A 25536-nucleotide genomic window follows, 5' to 3' on the forward strand; every position below is an offset into this window, starting at 1 on the left:
AAACTTCTACTCAGCTGTTTTTAACAAAATAAGACTAATAGTTGCTGAGCAGCAAATCAAAATTAGATTAGAATTAGATCATGTGACTGGAGTAATCAAAAATTCAGCTCTGAAATCCCAGGAATAATTACATTTTAAAATATATTCAAATAGAAAACATTCTAAATAGTAAAAATATTTCAAAATTGTACTGTTAATGAATGCTTGGTGAGCAAAATAGACTTCTTAAAAAAATCTTTTATCTGGTATTATAGAAACAATTTTGTAGTTGTAGTGAGAATCCACCAAAACATTTAGGTTCAAGTTTAATCACAAGCAACTAGCACAAGCAAGTTTTCTTCAATATCAGTCTGAATGTCATGTGCTTTTTCTTTATTTCACACTTTGATTGTAGAATGTAACACTTAAGACCTCAGAGTAGAAAATATTGAATCATATATTCATATCTCAGAGTGCGTGTAGCAATTAACTGGTCTGTGCGTGCTATGAGGGAAAAGTAGAAATATAACAACACATCACACCCTAGTATTTGGATCCAAGTATGAAACAGAAAAGGTAAAAAGGAGGGAAATATTTCTTCCAAGGCATAGCATATTCACTAAAGTGTCTTAAAAAAACAGAAGATTTTGAGAAGACTGACTCTATGAAGACTCAAGAAGATTATAACCTACCGTTATATGCACTGGAAACACTTGCATTTGAAACTGTACTAAAATAGATTGTGATTGCATTGAACCAAGATAAAGTTTTATGGAAGTTTTGTTCATATAGTAAATGTTATTGTATACAGAGTGAAAAACAAAAACAAGAGAGCATAAAGCTGAGAAAACAAAAGGGATAAAGGATTTTGTGGGAAAATGCATAAGCTCTAAACTATTAGCTGCTCGTTTAACTGTTTGTTTGTTGGCATGAATTTAGGATGTCATTCAGCATTCTGACAGTGGATTCATAGATGGTCCTAAGATTGAGAGAGAAAAAGAGCAAAACAACATTAACAATGATAGTACAGTTATCATTGTATATAGGACTCCGACAGCATGCTTTCACAATGAGACATCTAAATCTTTTACCTCTGTATATTGTCAGAGTTTTCTGCAGTGATGTTGTAATAGTTCTGTATTTGTCTGCGTACAGACAAAGCAATTTCCTTCAACTCCACAATAAATTCATCTGCTGTAATGAACAGAAAGGTGAAAACAAAGAAACAAATCAAACTCATTCTTACTTTTCACTTTATATCACTCAAGTTTCTTCAAGTCTAGCTCCCCTGCACTTGTTATATGCTGTAGGCCAGGGGTTTTCAAACCTGTCCTGGAGCCTCCCCTGCCCTGCACATTTTGTATGTCTCCCTTATTAGGCACACCCAATTCAGGTCTTGCAGTCTCTACTAATGAGCTGATGATTTGAATCAGGTGTATTAGATGAGAGAGACAAGCAAAATGTGCAGGGCAGGGGAGGCTCCAGGACAGGTTTGAAAACCCCTGCTGTAGGCCATGTGAAATAGTGTTGTCACGATACTGGCATTTCTAAATACAGTAAGAAATATCAATATTTGATACCATGACAAAAAATTGCCACAGCATTAAAGGCATACAGTTTAAGCTGTATCTAAGCAAGACATTTTTGTAATTTTAATATGGTGCACCTTTTTGTTGTGATAGTGTCTTAGTCGACATCATATTCACATTTTAGAAAGCCAAACAAATTGAATTTGATAATAATAATAATAATAATAATCATCTTATGTTATTCTTTATATCCAAGACACAACTGTTTTTTTTAATAATAAAAATAAATATTTCTTAATTATTATTTTAGTTTACTATAGCAATGTCTTTATTTATCAGAGTTAAACCCTCAAGCATGGCTCAATTCCATTTTAGACATTACAGAAAAAAAATACTAGCCTAATTTATTCATTGCAAACAAAATATTCATTAAGAAACATAAGACAAGTGAAGTCGGTAATAAAATAAGAAAAATAATACAATAAAAATAAACACATTTACAACAAATGGCACAATTAAATAGAATAGATCACTGAGAGACAGTAAACACAGGGATGGAAATTAACTTTTTTGTCCACCGGCCAGTGTGGCTGGTGGATTTCAAAATCTACCAGCCACTAAATGTTTTTTCTACAATGTGTAGCTGCATGTGAAAATTAATACTACAAGATCTACTATACTTGAGAGCAGTTTATTTAATCTCAAGTCTCAATAAAATACTGACATTTTCACAAAATTTTTCTATCATGACACAGAGCTATCTTCACAACTACACAACTTATAGCCCACATACTATAACAGCCTAGATATTTTATGTAGCCTAATTTGCGCGCATTGGGGGGTCGCTCTCTAAACGCAGGGTATTAAAGTTGCTTTTGAATGCGTGTGCGCGTTTTACTTTTGGTTTCGTTTTTAGCCTACTATAGCGCGAAACTCTCGGCAGCGTAGAGCGTGCATTCTAAAATACAAGAGATTACTTAAAACCATTTGGGTGGACACCAACGGGATTTTGAAAAGCGTGTCCCCTAGGGGTGGCACGGTTCACAAAACCCACGGTTCGGTTCGTATCACGGTTTTAGGTCACGGTTTTCGGTTCTGTACGGTTCTTGTTTTTATTTTTTTTATTTTAATCTTTAACACTCCAGAAGTTTGTTTTGGCAAATGAAATGTAGCTTGATTAACCACAATTTAGGATACATTATTAAAAAAAAAAAGTTTTATCATAGCCTGGGTGTCCCCATGCTGCCTTCCATGCAGCGCGATTTTATTCACGCTGGAAGGTAGCATGGAAACCATGGACCAAATTTTCACCTCAGATAGGGAACCAATCACAGAACGGGGAGGGAGCATCAAGACGATGATGCCTTCTATGCGTCGTGACTCACTGAAGCAGTTTGTTTATAACTATGGATCCAGCATGGCAGCAAGTTATCATTCAATGCAGCCGTTCACATGTCGCGCCTAAAAACGCGTGGAAAACGGTAGGCGCGTCGCTTTCTCCTTTCCAAACCGCTCTGTAGCTTGCGCATGGAAAACGTGAGCGCGTCGCAACCGCGTCGCTTCCATTATGCGCGCGCATACCGCGCGTCTACATTTGAAATAACGAACTTTAGCGTGCAAAAGACGCGACATGTGAACGGCCCCTTAGATAGTGTTCTAAGTAGTTTAGAACGCAAGTTTATTTTGAAAAAAGAGCAACTTTTGCCGTTAAACCATTGCTCTGTATACGTCATCTGGTATGATTGAAACGATTGGCTATGAGCTACGCACAGGCGCATTTGATAGACATTCGTAGCACCCAATAAACGGCTCTGGGCATTCGTAAACCACGCCTCAAATATGAGAAAATGAACATGTGGTTCCCAGACCACGAATCATGACGAAGTCATAACGTGGTCTGGCGTTAGCCAGGCTAGTTTTATCATGTAATCATGCACAAACTGAATTGGACTTGACTTTAAGCACATTGAGACCATCTCTGAGGAAAGCTAGGGGAGATTTGATACAGCAATAGAGAAGACATTGATGACATGCTTTTCATTTATTTGGCAAAATCAGGACAATGTGTATCTCCACAGGAATTTATGTGCCTTTTTAGCACATAAAGATTGAACTGAAGAATTAACTTGCATGTCTATCAACACACTGGTGTGATGTCTTCTCAGATGAACTGACAAATTAGAAGTGTTGCCCTTAGCATATTATATGCATTTTCCACAATGCTTGCACACAGTCTCAGTTCGATCTATTCTTTTATTCCCGTCTTCATCACAGGTAACATGAAATCCAAAATGTTCCCACACAACTGACCCGGCTAAGGGGCCGTTCACATGAAGCCTCTTTTGCGCACTCAAGTTTGTTATTTCAAATGTAGACGCGTGGTATGCGCGCTCGTAATGGAAGCGACGTGGTGCGACACGCTCGTTTTTTCCAGGCGCGTCCGCGCCGCATCGAGATAAAAACATCTCAACTTTTCAAAATTCCGCAAGCTCACCGCAGGCAATGTGACACGAACCAACTAATCAGCTTCATCCTTTCCTTTAATAAAATTGAAAGCACAGCCAAGTTGGATGAACAGTGTATCATAGCTGGCGCATCCTCCAACTCCGGGCAGCCTTCCTTATCTCTCCCACTTGCCATTTCTACACGTGACGTAACCTGCAGCACTCCACTTTTACTGTCTCTATGTCTACACACACCTCTTATTTCGCGCAAAAAGGACACTCACGAGGCTATATTGCGCATGCGTTGAACCGTTGAACCGTGCGACGCACACACGCACCGAACCGAGACAAGCGAACCGAACGGTTCGGTTGTTTTTCATGTACCGTGCAACCCCTAGTGTCCCCAGTGGAAATTACGCCCCTGTGTGAGTGGAACTCTGCCGCCGAGTTATCATCTGATGTGAATGAATGCCGCGTTGTACAGTATATTGAGAAAGACGCGCCATGAATTGCATCTGACAGAATGTGCGCTGTAGCACGAAATACAATATATTTCTTCAAAAGCAGATTGTAAAGATATTTTAACAGACCTCTTAACGCCTGTGATGTATCACCACATTTTTTTGAAGGTGTGCCTCCGCTAAAAGTGTCCGCCGTCTTCTTCTTCGTGTATTTTAACGGCAGTTCGCAACCAACGTTAAGGTGCATTACTGCCTCACGCCGTCCGGTTGAAGTATGTTATTTTTATTTACCCGCCACGGTGGCCGGTGGGTGAAGCGAGTTTACCCGCCACAACACAAAGTCACCCGCATTTGGCTGGTGGCGGGTGCTAATTTCCATCCCTGAGTAAACAGCGCAGAAGTGCAGAGTTCGCATGTTGTTGCACTTGATTGTTTAAACTGACAAGATGTGATCAGGCCTTAAAGGGTTAGCTCACCCAGAAATGAAAATTAGCCCATTATTTACTCACACTCAAAGCATCCTAAGTGTACATGACTTCCTTCTTTTAGATGAATGCAATCGGAGTTATATTAAAAATTGTTCTGGCTCCTTCATGCTTTATAATGCAATGGGCGGGTGTTTCTTATCAACAGTCCAAAACAAGTCCAATAAAACACATTCATCCATAAAAAAAAAGTGCCTCACACAGCTCCGATGGGTAAATAAAGGCCTCCTGTAGTAAATCGATGCGTTTTTGTATGAAAAATATCCATATTTAAAACGTAATCACTTTTCTTTAGATTACACTAACAAAATGAGGATTTGTAAAGAAAAATGTCGGAGGATTTCGATATAAGCCATTGGTTTTCCTTTGCTAAAGTCAGGAAACTTTGCTTCATTTGCTCCTGTAAATAATGTTAGTTTTCACAAGACTCACAGGCGCATGGCAGGGTATCTGCAGATATGAACAAGTGAAATTTAAGACTTTAAGACCTTTTTAATACCACCTTATATGAAATTTAAGACCTTAACCTGGAATGTAAATACACATTATATTACATGCATATATGTAATATTTAATTTGTTTAATGTAAAAAGTAAACAATTTCATGGGTGTCATAAATTATATTTATTACTACGATATACAATGAACTTTTCATATCAGCAGATTCTATTCCACACAAATAGTCCCCATAAAAGTACCACTTAGAGATATCTGGTGATGTAAACAATTTATTCTGAAGCAATATTTTCATCAGTGCTCTATCAGCTTTTACATCTTAAATCTGCATATTTGATTTACCTTTATAAAGGCCTTTTTTACTTTTGAAACGTATGCATTATCTTTGAAATCATTACAATTTATTAATAAATTCTATATGGCTGTTAGCAGTCAGATTACATAATTTACACTGCAAAATTAAAAGTGCAATAAATGATGTTATGAGATTAATGTTTAAAATACATTTATGAATGTACAAATTAGAAATGTTGGGGAGGGGATGCATACTTTTAAACATACTAAACTATTAGCAGGTGGCGGTAAGTCACTTAATGAGTGAGTTATTTGAGTTAAACTGAATAGAGCAAAACGCTGAATCATTTAGTAGTAAAATGTTGCTTGGAGAATGTGCTGTACTTCTGCTGTGATCCTTGTTAGGGGCCAAGCACCGAAGGTGCGTAGGCACCTATTGTATCCGTTCTGTTTCCTATTATTAGGGGCCAAGCACCGAAGGTGCGGAGGCACCTATTGTTTTCGTTAGAATTCTTCTTCTTCTTATTATTATTCCGCCCCAAGTCTATGGCAGCCCATAGAACCGCTTGCGGGAAAGTAGTATAATTTGGCACACTAATACAGGACAGTCTCAACTTTAACCATAGCAAGTTTGGAGTCTCTAACTCAAACTCTCTAGCGCCACCACTTGTCCAAACTTTCACTTTCTTTTTGCTGATAACTTTTGAACCGTAAGACATAAAATCAAAATTCCAATTTTCTCTTAATCTTTGGCTCATGCCGAGTCACATTTCAAAAATCGTAAGGATTAGTTTTTTTCTATAATTAATTGTTTGAAAAACCTACTTTTTAGAACTCGTCCTAGACAGTTTGTCTGATTTTCACCAAAATTGGCTCAGATCATCTTCAGACCATGCTGGCAAAAAGTTATGGAATTCAAGTTGATTGGACAAACCATTATCGAATAATATGCTAATTAATTCTACGAAAAGAGTGCAAAAATGGATGTGAGGCCATATCTCCGCATCGCTTTGGAGTATTGAGACCAAACTTGTTTTGTGTTATAACAAGCATGACCTGAGGCTACCTGCAGTGTTTCGTCACAGTGCCACCTAGTGGTCAGGAGATATGTAAAATGTTTTTTTTTTTTTGCTTATAACTTCTCAGTGGTTTGACCAAAAATATCAAAAGTGGTCTTGTTAGATTTGGAGGGGCATGCTGAGTCGAACCATATCCAATTTTCCCATGTCAGCCATTTTGGGCGTCGGCCATTTTGAATTTTGTTATAAAATGCTATATTTTACGAACGCATTAACGTATCGTTACGAAACTCGGTATGCATCTTCGTCACCATGCCCTGACAGTACTCAAAAAGTTTGGTGGCAGCGCCACCTTATGGTCAAATGTTATAACGAAATTTTGAAAAAAGCTAATAACTTTTGAGTAAATGGCTCATTGTAATCAAAGTGATCTCAAAATATTCCTTGGGTCAGGCTGAGAACATTGATACCAATTTAGCCAAAATTGGCCTAACTTCCTGTCCGCCATTTTGATTATTGTAGAAAACCTACTTTTTCGAACTCCTCCTAGACTGTTAGTCTGATTTTCCCCAAATTTGACTCAGATCATCATCAGACCATGCTGACAAAAAGTTATGGATTTCGTGTCGATATTCGAAACCGTTTTCATTTAACGCATCAACGAATTTGCTGGAAAGATGCCAAAGCGCATCTGAAGCTGTATCTCTGCAAAGCTTTGAGATATTTGCACGAAATTTGGTATGAGGCATTACACCCTCACACTGATTACACCACATCAATTTGGTAACAGCGCCACCTATGGGTCAAGAGTTAATGAACCATTCATTAACCATTAATTTTAAAATGATCAAAAATGCTAATAACTGCAGATAGCATGAGCCTATAGTAATGAAACTGGTCTCAAAATAATCCTTGGATCATGCCGACAACATAGATACCAATTATGCCACAGTTGGCCAAACTTCCTGTCCGCCATTTTGATTTATGTTGAAACCCTACTTTTTCGAACTAGTCCTTGACCGTTCGTCCGATTTTCACCAATATCGAGTCAGATCATCTTCAGGCTGTGCTGACAAAAAGCTATGGATTTCATGTTGATAGTTGAAACCGTTTTCGTACAGCGCCTCTATAGATTTTAGGCTTGATGTGAAAATGACTATGAGGTTTTATCTTTGGAAAACTTTGACATAATGACACCAAACTTTGTGTGCACGTTTGTCACCTCACACTAAACACACCACATCGATCTGATAACAGCGCCACCTGTTGGTCAAACGTAATAAGCATTAAATCATATCAGTAGGCGTTCTACATCATTTTTCTGTAATTTTGACTAAAATCATCTAAAAATTGCTTTCTTTTACTTATTGTTGCAGTTGGTCTGCTGTTCCTGGCATCCTTAGCTCCTCATTTTGCCCTTTGAATGCTTGGCCCCGTAATTGCTGCTTGCAGCTATATTTTGGAACAGTTTTCGTTGGTGAAACAGAACAAAACAGTAAATATTTTGTCTGAAATGTAAGTAACTATTCGACTAACTAGTTTATTAAACTAAAATTAATGTAACATCTGTAGTCGTAAGAATATTCAGCAAAAAGCTCCCTTGGTATATTACTGAACTATATCATGTTATAAATAAACTATACATTTTCAATTTTTACCTCAGTGTATTTCTTTAGAGTTTCTTTCTAGAGTATGTGTGCCGTTACGCTCATTTGTTTTGCAGTCTCTCATAAAGAGACCAGAAATACTAATAATCAATTGCTGTTTACGTTGAATGAATTAAAATAGGAATCTTTCTTGCGTTTCGATGCTTCGATGGTTGTTTTTGTTTCTTCAGTTTTAATCAGGCTGTTTGTCCGGTCAGGCAAGAAAAAAAAACATTTTAAAAGTATCTCGAAGGCTGGTGGTCAGCTAGCTCGGCCTTTATTTATTATTATTATTATTGAGACCATTATATACAGAAAAAAAGTTTGTTCAACCTGTATTCTGCTACTGCGATTCTGTCTGAAGACGCAGTAATGCAGTAACTTTAAGACCTATCGAAACTGAATTCAAGACTTAAGGCTTTATATTAGGAAAACATTATTTAAGACTTTTTAAGGATCCGTGGACACCCTGGTATGCGCAACACCGATGTTAGTGGTGCAACGGATCACAAAACTCACGGTTCGGATCATATCACGGATTTGGAGTCACGGATCGGATCATTTTTCGGATCAGTAAAAAACCAACAAAATAAAAAAAGTTTGTTTTTTAATAATTACTGAATGCTAACTTTAAGTACTTCTAATCCACAGCAAAAACTACTAGCTCAACTAATAAAGTCAGTAACAAAACAAGAACAGTTACACAAATGACAAGTGTAGATGAATACAACAAAGTTACTAATAAAATCAATAACACTAGTATTCAGGTGCAGAAATTTAATATTTAATTGGAAAATAACTAGTTCTTTTCACTGCAGGTATTTATAGGATGCTGTCTCTTTAAGCCCTAATTCATGTAGCTAATACTGGCACGCATCTTTCTCAGCTGTTTCGGTTCACTGAAGACACAACCGACTGTGTTTACCAGAATACCAAAACGAGTATTTAAACATAACTTTGTATGTATGTTAAGAAAAGTTTTAAAGAGGAATCAATCTGTGAATCACGCAGTCTAAATCGCGCGTCTCTCTCTGTCTCTCTCTCTCTCTGTGCGCGTGCTCGCTTCAGGTATGTGCAGCAGTAAAAAAAAAAAAGAAAGAAAAGAAAGATAGAAACAGCGCTCGTGTTCTCTTTTGCTGCAGCAGTTTAAGTAGTTTGAATGGGTAAATTAGCAAGACCAAACATTTGCAAATTATACACTTTTACTCTATGATGGTTAAACTTAACAGTTAATCCGCGAACCACATGCGTACCGAACCGTGGGGTCCGGTCCGTACGGATCACGGATCATCTGCGATCCATTGCACCCCTAATCCGATGTCCTACTTCAATCGCCCGGAACGGCTTCTGTGTACAACTGTTAGCTCAAGCTAGATTAAAGTGATTATTAGCTATTAAATATGGATATATTTTTTACAAAAACACATTGTTTTACTACAGGAGGCCTTTATTCACCCCCCGGAGCCGTGTGAGGCACTTTTTATTATGATGGATGCACTTCATTGGACCTGTTTTGGACGGATGAAGAGAAACACCCGCCCATTGCATTATAAAGCTTGAAGCCAGAACCATTTTTAATATAGCTCCGATTGCATTTGTCTGAAAGAAGGAAGTCACATACACCTAGGATGCCTTGAGGGTGAGTAAATAATGGGCTTATTTTCATTTTTGGGTGAACTAACCCTTTAACAGTAGCAAAAAATTAGAAACTAAAACTTACATTGTTTCATGATGGTCAGAATGTGTGTAACTGCAGCCCACTGTGTGATACTATCGATGGCCTCGGACTCTATGGAGGAGCTCATTTCAGATAGAAAAAACCTGGAACATACCAGAAAATGATTTAGAAATGTTCAATTTAAGTATAAATGCAGACTTTTAGTTCTAGTTGGTGTTTAACGTTACCTTGTAACAGCAGGAGATCTGAGCGTCACTTTGAGTATGGTGTCTGAGAGAGGTGGAAGGTCATTAACCGTCTCTGGAGTCAACACCTCTTCCACATGAGAGATCTGCATGAAGAAACATCAAATTGTTGCTTTCTACATTTATTCTTCCAAGCCTGAGTGTCTCGAGTTGTTTCATTTATCTATTAACTTATTTTTATACATGGCTATAGTCAGCTTTCCAACACTGCTTATGATTTTATTTTGTCTAAAGAACAAAACACTTTTTATATTGCTCATTTACAATGACATCTGAGTAAAAAGAAATGCTTTGAGCTCAACAAATCTTTCAATTAAAAATACAAGGGAGAAATGCCACACAAACATCAAACAGCACAGAAAACGAAGCAATTAGCAGATTTACCTTCTGCAAGGTGCGGCTGATATCAATAATAACTGCGGCACAGAGTGATGAGAAGACTCCTGTGATGAACTCTGACCTCTCAGTTGTAAACTTAGTCACCAGTAAGAACTCATAGAGAGCTTCTTCAGAAGAGAAACACAGCTAAAGATACATAAAGAAAGGCTTTTTAAAATAAAGTGTCAGAAAGAAATGCCGTAAAGTAGAAATGTCAGTTAAGTTTTAACAAGACGTTTGTCAAACGCATTCAGAAACATCTGGAAATGAAAATTATATTTGAGGAAGGACCAAACGTCTCTTTCGAAGGCCTCACCTCCTGACCCTCTTCCTTGTCTTTACGCAGTCGATGCGCTATGATCTCCACAACTTTCTGGAAGATGTTGGTCAAAATGCGGATAGTGAGGGACTGTTGTTCTTCCTGTGCTTCAGTCATATGGGAAAGGCAGCCCTGTGCCACCTCAGTAAGCAGAGCGAGCACATGAGGGATGCACATGTATCCTTTCTCTAAATGAACACACATACACAACAATTGTGATAAAGGCATTATGCTATACAGTGCTGCAGCTGTGACGTCAAAACCTGGAAGACTAATTTGCCATGGGCTCCTTAGAGACTTTCCTATGGGTTTATATAATGGTGTTTTTCAATTTATGAATAAAACAAGGTCTGTGGTAAATACACTAGCAGTCAAATGTTTTTGAACAGTAAGATTTTTAATGCTTTTTTTAAAATAGGTCTCTTCCACTTACCAAGCATGCATTTATTTGATCCAAAATACAGCAAAAGCAGTAATATTACAGAAACATTTCTACTATTTAAAATAACTGCTTTCTATTTGAATGTATTTTAAAGTTTAATTTTTTTTAGCATCATTATTCCAGTCTTCAGTGTCACGTGATCATTCAGAAATCATTCTAATATGCTGATTTGCTGTTTGAGAAACATTTATTTTTATTTTTATTATCAATATTTAAAACAGTAGAGTACATTTTTTCAGGATTTTTTGATGAATAGAAAGATCCAAAGATCAGCATTTATCTGAATTAAAAAGCTTTTTGTAACATTATACACTATACCATTCAAAAGCTTAAAGTCAGTATATATATATTTTGGGGGGAGAAATTATAGAAATTAATACTTTTATCTAGCCAGGATGCTTTAACCCCTTAGTGTTCCAACAGGACGTTTTGCATTAAGTTAAGTTTTGACAGGTTAAATTGATCAAAAGTGATGATAAAGACATTTACAATGTTACAAAAGATTTCTATTTCAGATAAATGCTGTTCTTCTGAACTTTCTATTCATCAAAGAAACCTGAAAACAATTCTACTCAGCTGTTTTCAACATAATGTTTTTTGAGCAGCAAATCAGCTTTGAAATCACCGGAATAAATTACATTTTAATACATATTCAAATAGAAAACAGTTATTATAATAGTAAAAATATTTCTATTTTTTTGCTGTACTTTGGATCCAATAAATGCAGGCTTGGTGAGCAGAAGAGACTTCTTTAAAAATCTTTTGACTGGTACTGTATAAACCGACAATACTTAGTAAGTTTTACTCAGCAAATGTGTAAATTTTAAAGCCGGTAAGTTCATAAAAAAAAAAAAAGTTTAAATAATAAATAAGTAACTACATAAGAACATTTCCAGTGTGAGTGTCCAAAAATTACTAATATATTGAAAAACCTATAAGAAAAAACTCATGATGAATGAGTCTTCTGGGTTTTGGCATCACAGCTATAGAACTCTATTGTAAACTTTAGCAAGAAGGTGGTCAAACATATTATTGTATCTTGACTAAACACATAAATCTGTCAGTTTTATTCTCCAAAATATATAATAAAATCACAGGGCCCTAGATCACCATAAATACTTAATATTCACCGTTCTGCAGTACAGAGGCAGCATGCTGCAGTAAGTGGTCTCTGAAATCACCATCTCCTACAGAAACCCGCAGCACATTCTTGCAGACTGTTAAACAACCCTGATAACGATACAGAAAGGGAAATTAATTATATACATATAACACAAAATCATGTGTGTCTGCATAATTCCTTGTGAAATTGTGAAGCAATTGATTAGTTTTAGGATCAAGCCTTGTGTTGTCTATCATTTTCAACAAGGAAAACACTATTTTTAATTGTAATGTAGCATAGGGCTGGGCGGTATGACCAAAATTTTATTTCACGGTATGAGAAATTTTATTTCACGGTAATGATATTTTTCACGATATAGTTTTTTATATAGGTAGTTATTCCAGAAAATGTACAAAAGGGCTTTATATAATAAATAAGCTTGAAAAGAAAAGGACTTGATCTTATTTGATTATTTTGTATTTTGTATTTAACCTTATATAGTGGTTAACCAAAATATGACTTTATATGAACAACAGTATGTCACATTTCACAGCTTGATGTGGACAGAACTTATTATTGTAAACTTTTCTTAATGACGAGTTCCTCCTCCTGCTCAGGATTTTCTTTTGAGCCCTCCTCGTCTGTTCGTTTCTCCTTTTCCATGTTTTTACAACCTGCCAGCGTATCCTTCAGTCTTGCATTCAACGGTTTGACCAGTCTCAGCCTCACGCGTGCTGCACGTGAGTTGGCCACGCCCACTTATTTACATTTTGCGGTATACACGGAATAAAAAAATTCTTTTACGGTACACATTTCATTCCGCTGTAACGATATATACCGTCATACCACCCAGCCCTAATGTAGCATATAAAGCTTTAAAATTTTTTACATGTACACTAAAAGTTTGTTGTAAGATTTTTTATGTTGTTGAAGTCGCTAATGCACACTAAGGCTACATTTATTTGATCAAAAGCACAATAATATTGTGAAATATTATGATAATTAAATTGACAAATTCCCAACAGAAAAAAAAAAAAAAACTTTCACACTGCCACTCACTTCTATTATCTTGCTGCTTAAGGACAACTGTTGTTCACTGCTGGAGCTGGCCAGGAAAGGAAGGACTTTTTTCTCTACCCAGGACACCGAATGCTCCAGGGATTTGAGAAACTCCCGCTCCTCTGAGTACTGCAAAAATCAAAAAGAGGTGCTGATTATGAATTTTATTTGTTCGATCTGACAGTTGAGCTGCAGTTAACAAAATTCAAGTATGTCCAATTTACATTTATATTACCATTTGCACAATTCAGCATAGGACAGACAAAAAAACATCAATACTTGAAGATTCGGAGACCTACTTTAACTGCTGAAATGAATTGTGTCATGTCACCTCAGTGCTTGAAAATGTATAGCTAAAGTACTGACAGGCAACTTATTTTCTTTAAACCTCTCTTCACATCGCTTGTGTGAGTGTGTATAGCAAATGTTGGCTTTGTTTGGAGTGTGAAGGACTCGAAGAGTGAATGCAGAGGGGTTACTTCAGTACACTCACTTTGTGTTGAAGATGGATACTGAGTCTGCCATGGAAGATAAAAGCTCTCAGCGCTGTTTCAATGACTGCCACATTGACCTCTGCCCCACTCAGAGAGGAGAACAACAGCGACTGCACACATAGAAAAAAGATAAATGAGAATAGTTCCAAAATGATGGTACATTCTAGAATCAGTTCAGAACTAAACACTAAGCAGAACTCAAAAGAAGTTCACTTCAAGAAAGAAGTTCACCCCCATGTCTTGTGATGTTCATGTCTTTCTTTCTTTAGTCACAAAGAAATTAATGTTTTTGAGGAAAACATTCCAGAATTTTTCTTCATATAATGGACTTCAGTGGGAGCCAACGGGTTAAAGGTCCAAACTGCAGGTTCAATGCAGCTCCAAACAATGATTTGGAGCTGCAAGAAAAATACAAATTTCTATACTTTTTAACCACAAATGCTCGTCTTACACTAGCTCGACCTCATGCATTACGTAATCAAGCATGCGTGACGTAGGCGAAAGTACCCACCCAGTGTTTACAAAGCCAACGTGCAAAGAAAGTCAAATGCCCTTTACAAAAAAAAGGTAAAACAACTATGTTGGACGATTTTGAAGTTGGAGGGGAAAATTAAATGTAGTTTTTCATTAACCTTACCTTTTTGAACCAAAGTACACAGACGAAGAACTAACCGTGCATGACGCAGATCTAGTGCAAGACTAGCATTTGTGGTTTAAAAAGTATATTTTTTTTTATTTCTTTAAGAACATGCCCGATCGTTTCACTAGATAAGACCCTTATTCCTTGGCTGGGATTGTGTAGAGCCCTTTGAAGCATTGACGCACCCATTTGCATTGAAACTGCAATTTGGACCTGCAATATGGAGAAAAATCCTGGAATGTTTTCCTCAAAAACCTTAATTTCTTTATGACTGAAGAAAGAAAGACAGACATGAACAGCTTGGATGACATGGGGGTGAGTAATTATCACGAATTTTCATTCTGAAGAGAACTTCTCCTTTAAAACTTTTTAACCAGAAAACATAACCACTGAAGACTTTAGTAAATACAACTTTGTTTGAACAAAACAATTCTATAAGCTCATCACAGAGCTGTGACTAACATAATAAGGGCAAAAACATCGTGTCTTCAGCTGAACAATTCGGTGCAGCAGTATCTTCAATGTAAGACTGGTGAAAACCTGCGGTTACCATATTGACTTTGTAACTAATGACAGTAATATCACAAAAATAGCACATTTGCACAAATTCTCTGTAATGATAATCATCAAACTTCAAACCTTCCATTTGTTGAGGGCCTTATGGAGCGGTCTGATCTGATCCAGTGGCAGCGTGAACAGACAGTCTCGTGTTTTAGGGTGCAGGAGCAGATAATCCAGATAGTCTAGGCCCAGATCTGGCTTCGACTCCTCCAGCCCATCAAAATGCACTTTTCCAGATGTATCTTCATCACCTTGCTGACAAGAGAGTCATAATAGAGGATATGAAAACACCATAAACATCTAATGACCCCCCAGTCAGACACTTTACATGACATTTACCGCTCTTACAGGTGTAGCTTCCACAAGCCAGTTCTCTATCAGCTCCACAATATGGCTGATCTGCCCCCAGCTACAGAGACACTCCACCGACTGACTGTATGCCGTCACAGCGGTGCCTGCTTTCAAACTCCTCAAGTGAGACATCACTTTACTCCTGCAGAGAGGAACACACAGTCATGCAGTACACCCAGACTGCCCTACAGACCGCTCTAAAGCCTTGAAAACACACTCAATCCCACCAGCATTAAAGAACGCCTTTGGGATCAAATAGGAATCAGAATTGGCATTTCACTTTTGAGCCAACCTGCTGTTCTGGGGAGATGGCTGAGACACCATGCGGACTGTGTTAGACGCTCAACAGGAAAGAAGATTTTGAAATGCTCTTTTCTTCATTGTACTGTACAGCTCCCCGAAAAATAACAATTCAGATTCATCTCATGTCAAGGAAGTGTTTTCATTTTTAGCAGCACTATTGCTTTAAAATGGGGCATTTAACAATGGGAGCTGCATTGAGGGGTAGTTGAGGGGGAGTCCTACTAACCTCAGAGCTGGAACAGAAGAGGCAGGAAGTAGAGAGGCTAGAAGAATGAGAGGGGCTTTACACCGATCCTCCTGCACACACACACATATGCACAAAACTGCGTCACGTTGCAACCATATTGCATCAGCTTTAAGGATGTGTGATTACAGTGCTCCGCTTTGCTCTTTAAATCGTCCTTTAGTTCCCTGTGTGAATTTGCTTCTTACCTGGAAGATTTTAAGATACTGGGGCAGAACAGTTGCAAACTTTGACGTGGTGTACTTGAAGGCCTCTTGGTTAGCCATGAGAGATTTCTGAACACTTTTCCACAGAATTACTAGGATCTCCAGCAGGCTGGCCATGGAGGCGGTGTCCTGCACCGAGAGAACATCCTCCAACATCTAGTGACAACGACAAACATGAACATCATTAATTATTTATTAATTGTTGTCTTTCCTTTTTTAACATGCCAGCTTCTATGGCTATGTTCATGGCAAGAGCCAGATTTAGTTACACAAAATTAAAAATAAGTAAAGTATGGTTTAAGATAAATTTTTGGTCTAGAAAAACTTGAAAAATTTGGATTTACATTTTTATAGCTGTTTGAAGTTCCCAATCATTTCTCGACACTTAAAATTTTTATTTTTATTTTTTTCAAAGAATGTCATTTTTTATTAAGCAAGGATGCCATAAATTGATCAAAAGCAACAGTAAAGACTTTTACATCGTTACAAAAGATTTCTATTTCAAAATAATGCTGTTCTTTTAATCTTTATTTTTGTCAAAGAAACCTAAAAAAATGTATATGAAAAACTAAGCAGCACAATGGTTTACAACTTCAATAAGAAGAAATGCACCAAACCAACATATCAGAATAATAATGTGACATTGCAGACTGGAGTAATGGCTGCTGAAAATAGTTTTTACTGTATTTTTGATTAGATAAATGCAGCCTTGGTTAGCAAAAAAAAAAAAAAAAAAAAAACAACTCAGAAAAGAAATCTTACTGACCCCAAACTTTTAAACAGTAGTGTACATTAAGTCTCACCGTGCTGTTTTCTTTATTGCTAGTTGCAAATTCTTCATCTCCTGCATTTTGAATGCACACATTCAGGCACTTTCGGATCACCAGCATCAGCTTGACTACAAAGAGAAGGCACTGTGAGTTTACGTTGACATTTCTGAGAAAGACACATACTGTACTTCCAAATGTCAAAACTAAACCCTGGCAACTCAACACATGATATAAAACAGAATTCATATTTAAGAAAGCTTACTGGGGTATCCAAAGCAATCTAACCTATATTAGCAGGAGCCGTGTACAGATAAGCGTGTTGGTAAAACTTGCGAGCCGCTCCGGGGTTAGTCTGAATCAGGGTGACGCATCGCTCGCACCAGACGGTCTCAGATTGGTTGACTGGAAAGAATGAGTTGAACAGGAGACTGACAATTCGCTTGGAAACAGGAGGAGAGTCCATTTCCAATCGAGCCAGCAGGTGCTCCAGAGAACAAACTTTCCAAAACTGCAGCATGACGAAGTGGAAAAAAATAGGCAAAAATGAGTACACTAATATTTTGTATTAACATTTTTTAATTTTTGTGTTAACATTTTAAATCAAAGGACAGCAAATTTGGTGAAAGAACAACACTACTGATCAAAAGTTTTTAAATTTTTTTTAAAATTCTCTTCTGCTCACCAAGCCTGCATTTATTTGATCCAAAAATACAGCAAAAGCAGTTAACATTGTGAAATTTTTTACTATGTAAAATAACTGCTTTCTATCTGAAAATATTTTAAATTGTAATTTATTTCTGTGATCAAAGCTACAATTTCAGTATCATTACTCCAGACTTGAGTGTCTCATGATCCTACAGAAATAATTCTAATATGCTGATTTGCTGTTTAAGAAACATTATTATTATTATCATCAATATTTTATTTAAAACAGTTGAGTACATTTTTTCAGGATTCTCCAAATAGAAAGTGATGAATAAAAGTCATTTGTCATTTTACAGAAGTTTTCTATTTAAAATAAATGCTGTTCTTCTGAACTTCCTATTCATCAAAGAAACTTGAAAAAAAATCTGCTCAGCTGTTTTTAACATAATAATTATAATATCAATATAAATAAATGATAAATATTTTTTGAGCAGCAAATCAGAATGTTAGAATGATTTCTGAAGGATCATGTGACACTGAAGACTCAAGTAATGATGCTAAAAATTTGAAATCACAGGAATAAATTACAGTTTAAAAAATATATATATATAAAACAAAACAGTTATTTTAAAAAGTAAAAAAATTAAAACACTTTACTGTTTTTGCTGTACTTTGAATCAAATAAATGCAGGCTTGGTGAGCAGAAGAGACTTCTTAAAAAAACTATAAAAATCTTACTGTTAAAAAACTTTTGACTGGTAGTGTAATAAATTGTCAATTAATGTCAATACAGCTTGGAAGCCATCTTCATAATCTCATAATTTTCTTACCTTGGCTGCCCGGACAGCCTTGATCTTGAGGAGCATGCCCACAAAGGCAACACGCACTTTTTCAGAGCTGTCATGGAGGCTACTCTTTAGAGCAGGCAACAGTTTTTCCATGAGTGGATGACTTAAACTGTTATCCAGTATTATAGACATGCACTGCAAAACAAACAAACAAACAAACAAGCTTTAACAAGGCTTAGTCATGCACAAAAAAATGAAGAAAAAGCACAAAAGTTCAAATCAAGCTAAATTCTGAACTTTTAATTAATGATCGGGTACATTCCATTTTTTCCAAAAATCCTTTTATAGCTCTTAAATGACTAAATCACGCTGAAATCACTTAGCAGAAGACAGTGTCCTTTTCTCAAGCAGTAAATGGCTTTAAATTGCATTTCACTACAAAACTGGAAATATGTTAAGCAATTGCTTCCCATCTCTCTCTGGTCACTTGCACTTTTCTCAAGTGACTGATAGACTGTCAGGGTTTTACCATGAAGACGGAGCAGCGGACATCTGGAGAGCTTGTGTCATTAGCCAGCTGCAGGATGAGCTTCTCCAGTAGGTCGGTGATGACCGTGGAAGGGATGACCTCCCAGCAACGAGCCAGGACAGAACATACACCCAGCACTGCAGAAGAGCGCACGAGGGGCTGCGGGTCATCAAGAAGAGCCTATAGAGACACAAAGTTTCCCAGTCGTAAAAATCTCAATAATTTTCTCCATAGGGGAACTGATTTTTAATGATAACTTATAAAGTAATGAAAACAGACCTATTGTGAGCTACGAGGTTGTTAATCAATGGTAAATGTTTTTGCTAAAGCCATCAGCCTGCATTTTTCAATATTCATGTCTAACAGCAGAATTGCTGGTGAAAAACTACACTACCCATGATTCCTCAATATTTTTTTCTTTAATTTAAAGTTTGTAATATTGTGATTCATCTCATAGCTGGTTGTTTGGTTCAAGGCTTGTAATTCTTTGCACACACAGAATGCCTATTACCAAAATTCTTATGATTTATTCATTGTGTGAATATTACAAAATATCAATAATGCAATATGGAATCAGCTGTTGACATACAAACAGTGAATCAAGTTGTTTCTGAACTGCTTGGTCCACCATCTCACTGCTCATGCTGGGGTCATGGATGGGAAAAGCCTCAGTGAAGAGCAGTGTGGCATTGGCACGAACCTCAGCATTGGTAGCCTGTTAAAAATGATTAAAAACATGTCTAAATGAACAAGGTGAAATACTGAAGCTTTAACTTCAACAGGCTTGTACAACAGTTTTAAAGTATAAGCACAATAAAACAACACACTTTGAGCTGATTTATGATCTACCTTTAATGCTTTCCACAGAATTGGCTTGTAGAGTCTGTGCAGCATCTCATCGACACCCTCACGAAACTTTTGCTTGTGGAAATAAGTAAGGATCTATATGCAGAGACAGGGACTATTTTTTACTTGCAGTTAAGAATTAAGTTTCAAAATTCATATCACAAATTTATCCGTTCCATTTGTAAAAATCTTCAGTGTACGTAGTAAACAATTTTCCTGATTATTTATCTTATATGTTATTAATATTACATACTATTAGGGATATAACAATATCAGAATCTCACGATATCTTGATATGAAGTCCACGATACAATATTTACTGCGATATAAAAAAAAAAAGTCTGTCAATTTTAGAAGTACAATTATTCTATCTAATGCACTAAAGCACTATGAGGGTTCAAAATTACCAGCACCAATCCATGTGCTTAACTAAGAAAACTTAAGTCAGAAAAAAGTGACTTGACTTGTATCCAAACTTTAAAGGGAACTCAACCCTCTTTTTATTTGTGTTATACTGTCTCAGTCTAAATTACCTTTACAATGGTGTTTTACAAAGCCAAACAAGTTTGAACATAGCAATAATATAAAATTGTTGTTATTATTATAACATTATTATTATTATTCCTATAACAGTAAAAGCCATATTGTAAAACACTAAAATAAATGAAAATGAATATTTCAAAGGTATATTATTTTTGCTGTACACTACAGTAGGAAAAATACAATACTTCTTTCCTAATTTCTACACTTGAAAGAGATATTTTGAATTTGGACTGCCGTAATGTTACCCATTTAAACCGCTAGCTGTCAGCAATTCATACTGAATTTTTAAGCTTTCATTTTGACGGAAATGGCAGTAGAGCTTTTGTTTTGACGGAAAACCCCAGCTTCAGTAAAAACAGAACTACAAAAATGCGTTTCATTACAAATCTAGTGAAATGCTGTAATCATCTACTGTGAAAATAAAGCATAACTGGTGGCTGTTGCATTCCCAAACGTGTGCTAAACTCACAGCACATGCAAAAAACGATTTCCCTGCATTCACTGTCAACTAAGCCATTCTGAGGCACAGAAAACATTGGATCACAAGCTGATCGCCTGAACAAAGTGTGTGCTTCGCTTTGAAATGAAAGCGAAAAACAGACTTGATGAGGGGATTAATCCATATTGTGCTTTCGGTTTTGTTTCATGAAGGGATTAAGCCATATTGTGCTTTCGGTTTTAGTTTGTTTGAAAGATACTGTGCCAAAGCATAATGCCCCAAAACACAACTTTAAAGACCTTAGAATAAGAAGTTTCATTATATTTTAAAAACTACACTATTTACCCAGTAGACTTATCATTTCATATTGTTATGTGACCACAATAACATCAAGAAATGTATGCTATTGCAATATCACGATATTGATAATACTGTTACATCCCCACAGACTATTACTGCTTTTATTATACATTTCAAGTAAATACAGCCTTGGTGAGCATAAGAGACTTCTTTTTAAAAACACTAAAACATTATTGGCCCTAACCTTTTGAACGGTAGTGTAAGTTAACAAGTTCATATTTAATTATCCACTTCATTGCAATAAAGATGAAAAACAGTCTCTGACCTGTCTGACTTTGCTGTGTACTGGTGAGTTTCTGTGCAGCAACAGACCATGCTGCATTAAGTCCTGGATGCAGATGGACTCAATCTCCTCCAGAAAAGAACCTGATGCCTTCCTCCATGCTCTGAAGTAAATCTCAGCCACATGAACAGACAGAGCTCTGTAGGTACAAAATAGCAGATCAAACGAAGTAAACGCACATTAGATTACTACAGAACTGTCTTGCTTGGCTTGTTTTAATAAGTACAAGTTTTGTGTGGAGAATATGACATTGAGTGATCACCTGATAACTATGCTACTCAAATAGCATCAAGCAGGTTTTCCTTCAAATATGTGAAGTACTATTTAAATTCATATTTTTTTAAAAGTTCACTGAGTAATTTACCTGCTAAAAAGCATTTAAAAAGATACATCCCAAATGACTTTCAGTCAATTCCAGTCAGTTTTCTTGACTCTCATCTTGGTAACTATTTTCTTAGTAGGCATTAGGCATTTGATGCACATGCGCAATTTCGCATTACAAAATAAATTCTATTGTTGTAGCAGCTATACTTAGCATTTATATATTGAGCGTAGCAGCTTTTCAGTTTCATATTACTGTTTTTAAAAAATGTTTTTGTCTGTCTCTCCCTCATATGGTCTCTTAGAAAAAACAAAGTTACTGAGTGCACCTTTAAGCATTATAAAACAATAGGTCATGAGTGTTTGAAATACTTTGGGAAAAACTGCAGCTGATTCTTAATGGTTTCATGAATCATCCGAATGAAGTTGTCGTTCCAAGAAAAAAGGAAGGCAAGGAACCGTTTCCCCTGAAAAATGAGCAATAAACAGAGTTATATAAAAATGATCTACAGTAGAAGATAATGTCTCAAACGTATGAGCCCACAAATACACAAACCTCTTCTTGTTTAATATGAGAGGGCCTGAAGAAACACTGGAGGAGAGGATCAATGACCTGCTGCCCTCTCTCTGATGCAAAGTCCACACTGAGAAGCACCTCTCGTAGAGTACAGAGCCTTCTGAGCTCACTGACCTGGGAACATATCCAAAAGCATTGATACTTTTCATCCACAATTTAGAATATTAAACGATCTGCCAGTTTATAATTTATAATGATATAAAGTGGTTCTATTACCGGTTTCTCAAGGGTAACAGTGTTCTCCAAACAGACAAGGAAAGCAGTCCAACCGAGCTCCTCCTTCCCTTTTAGATCCCGTTTCCACCAGCATTCAAAGAGCCAATGAATAGCCTGCTGGAGGGGTGTGTGTGACAGTGGCAAAGCACTCTCTATACCTGGAGTAAAAGACACCAATAGAGGAAATACATTCTGTATAACCCCATTTAAGTTTTTATATCAATTATGAACCTTTCTGTGTACAATGTCATGTGAAATGACAATGATCAAATACGATAAATAAGATATTTATATTTATTTATATTTAACTTAGACCATTTCTTAAAAAATACATTTTTACTTTATTCATTATATTGATGAAAAGTGACAGTAAAGCCATTCATTTTTCTATTTTAAATAAATGCTGTATTTTGCCTTTCCATTCATCAAAGAATCCTGAAGAAATGTTTCACATTTCCACAAAAACAGCTTGACAAGCTTGATAAGAATAATTATAAATGTTTCTTGGGCAGCAAATTAGCATATTAGAATGATTTCTTAAGGAGTAATGACTGCTTAAAATTAGTTTTGCTATTACAGAAACAAAAGACCTTTTTAAAATATATGAAAATAGAAAACGTTATTTTAAATTGTAATGCTTTTTCACAAGAAAGCATTTTTACTGTATTTTTGATTTAAAAAAAGTAGCCTTGGTAAGCATAAGAGACTTTTTTTTTTTTCAAAAACATTTAATCTTAACTATTTAATGGTCGTATAAGTGGACATTTAATATACACTACCAGTCAAGTTTTTGAACAGTAAGATTCTTTTAAAATAATTCTCTTCTGCTCACCAAGCCTGTGTTTATTTGATCCAAAATACAGCAAAAGCAGTAATATTGTAAAATATTTTTACTGTTTAAAATAACTGCTTTCTATTTGAATATATTTTAAAATGTAATTTATTCCTCTGATCAAAGCTAAATTTTCAGCATCATTACTCCAGTCTTCTGTGTCACATGATCCTTCAGAAATCATTCTAAAATGCTGATTTGCTGTTCAAGAAACATTATTATTATTATTATTATTAACATTTAAAAGTTGAGTACATTTTTTTCAGGATTCCTTGATGAATAGAAAGATCCAAATATCAGCATTTATCTAAAAATAAAAAGCTTTTGTAACATTATACACCCCACTCAATTATTAGAGGGATTATAGAAATAACAATGAAGACATTTAGATTGTTACAAAATATTTCTATTTCAGATAAATGCTGTTCTTATGATCTTTCTATTCATCAAAGAAACTGGAAAAATTTCTACTCAGCTGTTTTCAACATAATAATAATAAATGTTTTTTGAGCAGCAAATCAGAATATTATAATGATTTAATAATAAATGTAAATGTAGGCTTAGTGAGCAGAAGAGACTTCTCTAAAGAACATCAAAAATCTTTTCAAAAACTTTTGACTGGTATTGTAGTGTACATTTATAAATACAGTTGATCAGTTAAACTTATAAATATTTGAAAAAATATAAATGTCTGATGAAATATTAAGTCACGCATTCCGCTGTAAGCTCTATATCATAGAAAAAGGTTTCAAAGTCAATACTTTGACAACATTTTCTTGATACTTCAAGAGTTACATTACAAGTACTTACAGTTTAGCATCTGGGCACATTCGAGAAGAGAAGTATAGGTGTCATTTTCCTGCAAAATGTCTACAGAGACTGTAGAAACAATTGTAACGCCCTCTATCACTGCCATTGTCTGCATCTGAAAGGAAACAAGAAAGAAAACCCCCCTGTAATTTTGGTACATTCCAAAAAAGCTTTTGGTTTTCCGTCTCTTTCGAAACATCAGCAGTCTTACCTGTTCCTCAGAAATCTCCACCTCCATGTCCCCCGCGTCCTCCTCGGCTCCAGTGATCCAGCGCTCTGGAGGGTGAGCAGCAAGACTATGCTGCAGCAACTTCAGCTGTCTCTCCCACAGCTCCTGCCTCTGACTCCTCTGCAGCTCTGGCAAAACCTCTGCCAGGTCAAAGGGATCCACTCCATCCTTCTGTAACCAAACACCAGTAACATAAACAGTAGTTATAGCTCTTTCTGAATCCTTGATTTCACTGGTAGTTCCGAAAACTGACTTGCATAGACTTTTGCCTCTTTATTTCAAATGTACACTTGTTATATCTAAGAAATAACAGCATCCTATAGTAAAAATGTAAGGTCTTGTTTGTCTTTTGTTCTCTTTAGTTGATTAAACAGTTAAAAATGTATCCAATGTAATTTACATGAAGTACATTACATTATGTACTTGTGCTTTAGTATTAGCCACCACTTTAAAATAAGCGTACTTTTTTAAAGCACGTCAAAACATTAGTGTACTTAAGCGTTTTAAGAAACAATCATGAAAGTATACTGTAACTCGCATACTTTACAATGTATTACATTTGTAAACGTGACTCACATGCAATCTGATGAAGTTCAGAAAATCTTGGACGTGCTCATGATGGACAGATTCCAGAAACTGCTTTCGTTTCGACATTTCGCTTAGAGTCCTACCAGACAGACGAGAAATGAAGGTAAGGTTATGTACGCAACAACAGCGCAAGTATTAATATAGTTTCAACACGAAAAGCATTATTTTCTAAACTACACCAGCACACTGTAAATATATATTTTCCGTCAGCGCAAACCTGTCAGTTTGTTTACATACAGCAGAACTAGTCGCACCCTTCGTTTCAATATTTCCCCGCTCAAAATTGAAGCAGCGTCATGACGTCAGGCGTAATGTTTCGTCCTCGACGCGCTGATGTGGCAGCGCCACCTGCTGTAGGGAAGATGGACGACCCTCGAGTTTAAATGTAATGGATTTAATCGTTATCGCTATTAAAAAAGCGTATC

General features: G+C 36.2%; 1 protein-coding gene across 1 annotated transcript; it reads right to left on the reverse strand.

The window, feature by feature from the left end:
• Nucleotides 1-288: 288 nt before the first annotated feature.
• On the reverse strand, nt 289-25322 carry ncapg2 (non-SMC condensin II complex, subunit G2). The gene is made up of 26 exons (XM_073836995.1): nt 25100-25322; nt 24506-24694; nt 24295-24409; nt 22653-22810; nt 22416-22550; nt 22232-22326; nt 21521-21677; nt 19917-20009; nt 19657-19782; nt 19068-19247; nt 18581-18733; nt 17391-17613; nt 17139-17233; nt 16318-16491; nt 16112-16182; nt 15571-15724; nt 15310-15486; nt 14030-14140; nt 13537-13665; nt 12506-12605; nt 10931-11121; nt 10621-10761; nt 10219-10322; nt 10034-10134; nt 1071-1173; nt 289-958 (listed from the first exon to the last, which is right to left on the reverse strand). The coding sequence occupies exons 1-26, from the start codon at nt 25175-25177 to the stop codon at nt 889-891; spliced, it is 3423 nt and encodes a 1140-aa protein (XP_073693096.1). The 5' UTR covers nt 25178-25322; the 3' UTR covers nt 289-888.
• Nucleotides 25323-25536: the final 214 nt, after the last annotated feature.

Source organism: Garra rufa, chromosome 3 (genome assembly GCF_049309525.1).
Source record: "Garra rufa chromosome 3, GarRuf1.0, whole genome shotgun sequence".
NCBI lineage: Eukaryota > Metazoa > Chordata > Actinopteri > Cypriniformes > Cyprinidae > Garra > Garra rufa.

Coding starts and splice junctions, on each gene's coding strand:
- ncapg2 (XM_073836995.1), bottom strand. CDS start 25,177: ATGTCGAAACGAAAGCAGTTTCTGGAATCTGTCCATCATGAGCACGTC. Junction 19,248..19,656: donor AACAACTTGATTCACTGTTT/GTATGTCAACAG, acceptor GTGTCTCTATAG/GCTCTTCTTGATGACCCGCA. Junction 1,174..10,033: donor TCTGACCATCATGAAACAAT/GTAAGTTTTAGT, acceptor TGTTCATTACAG/CAGATGAATTTATTGTGGAG.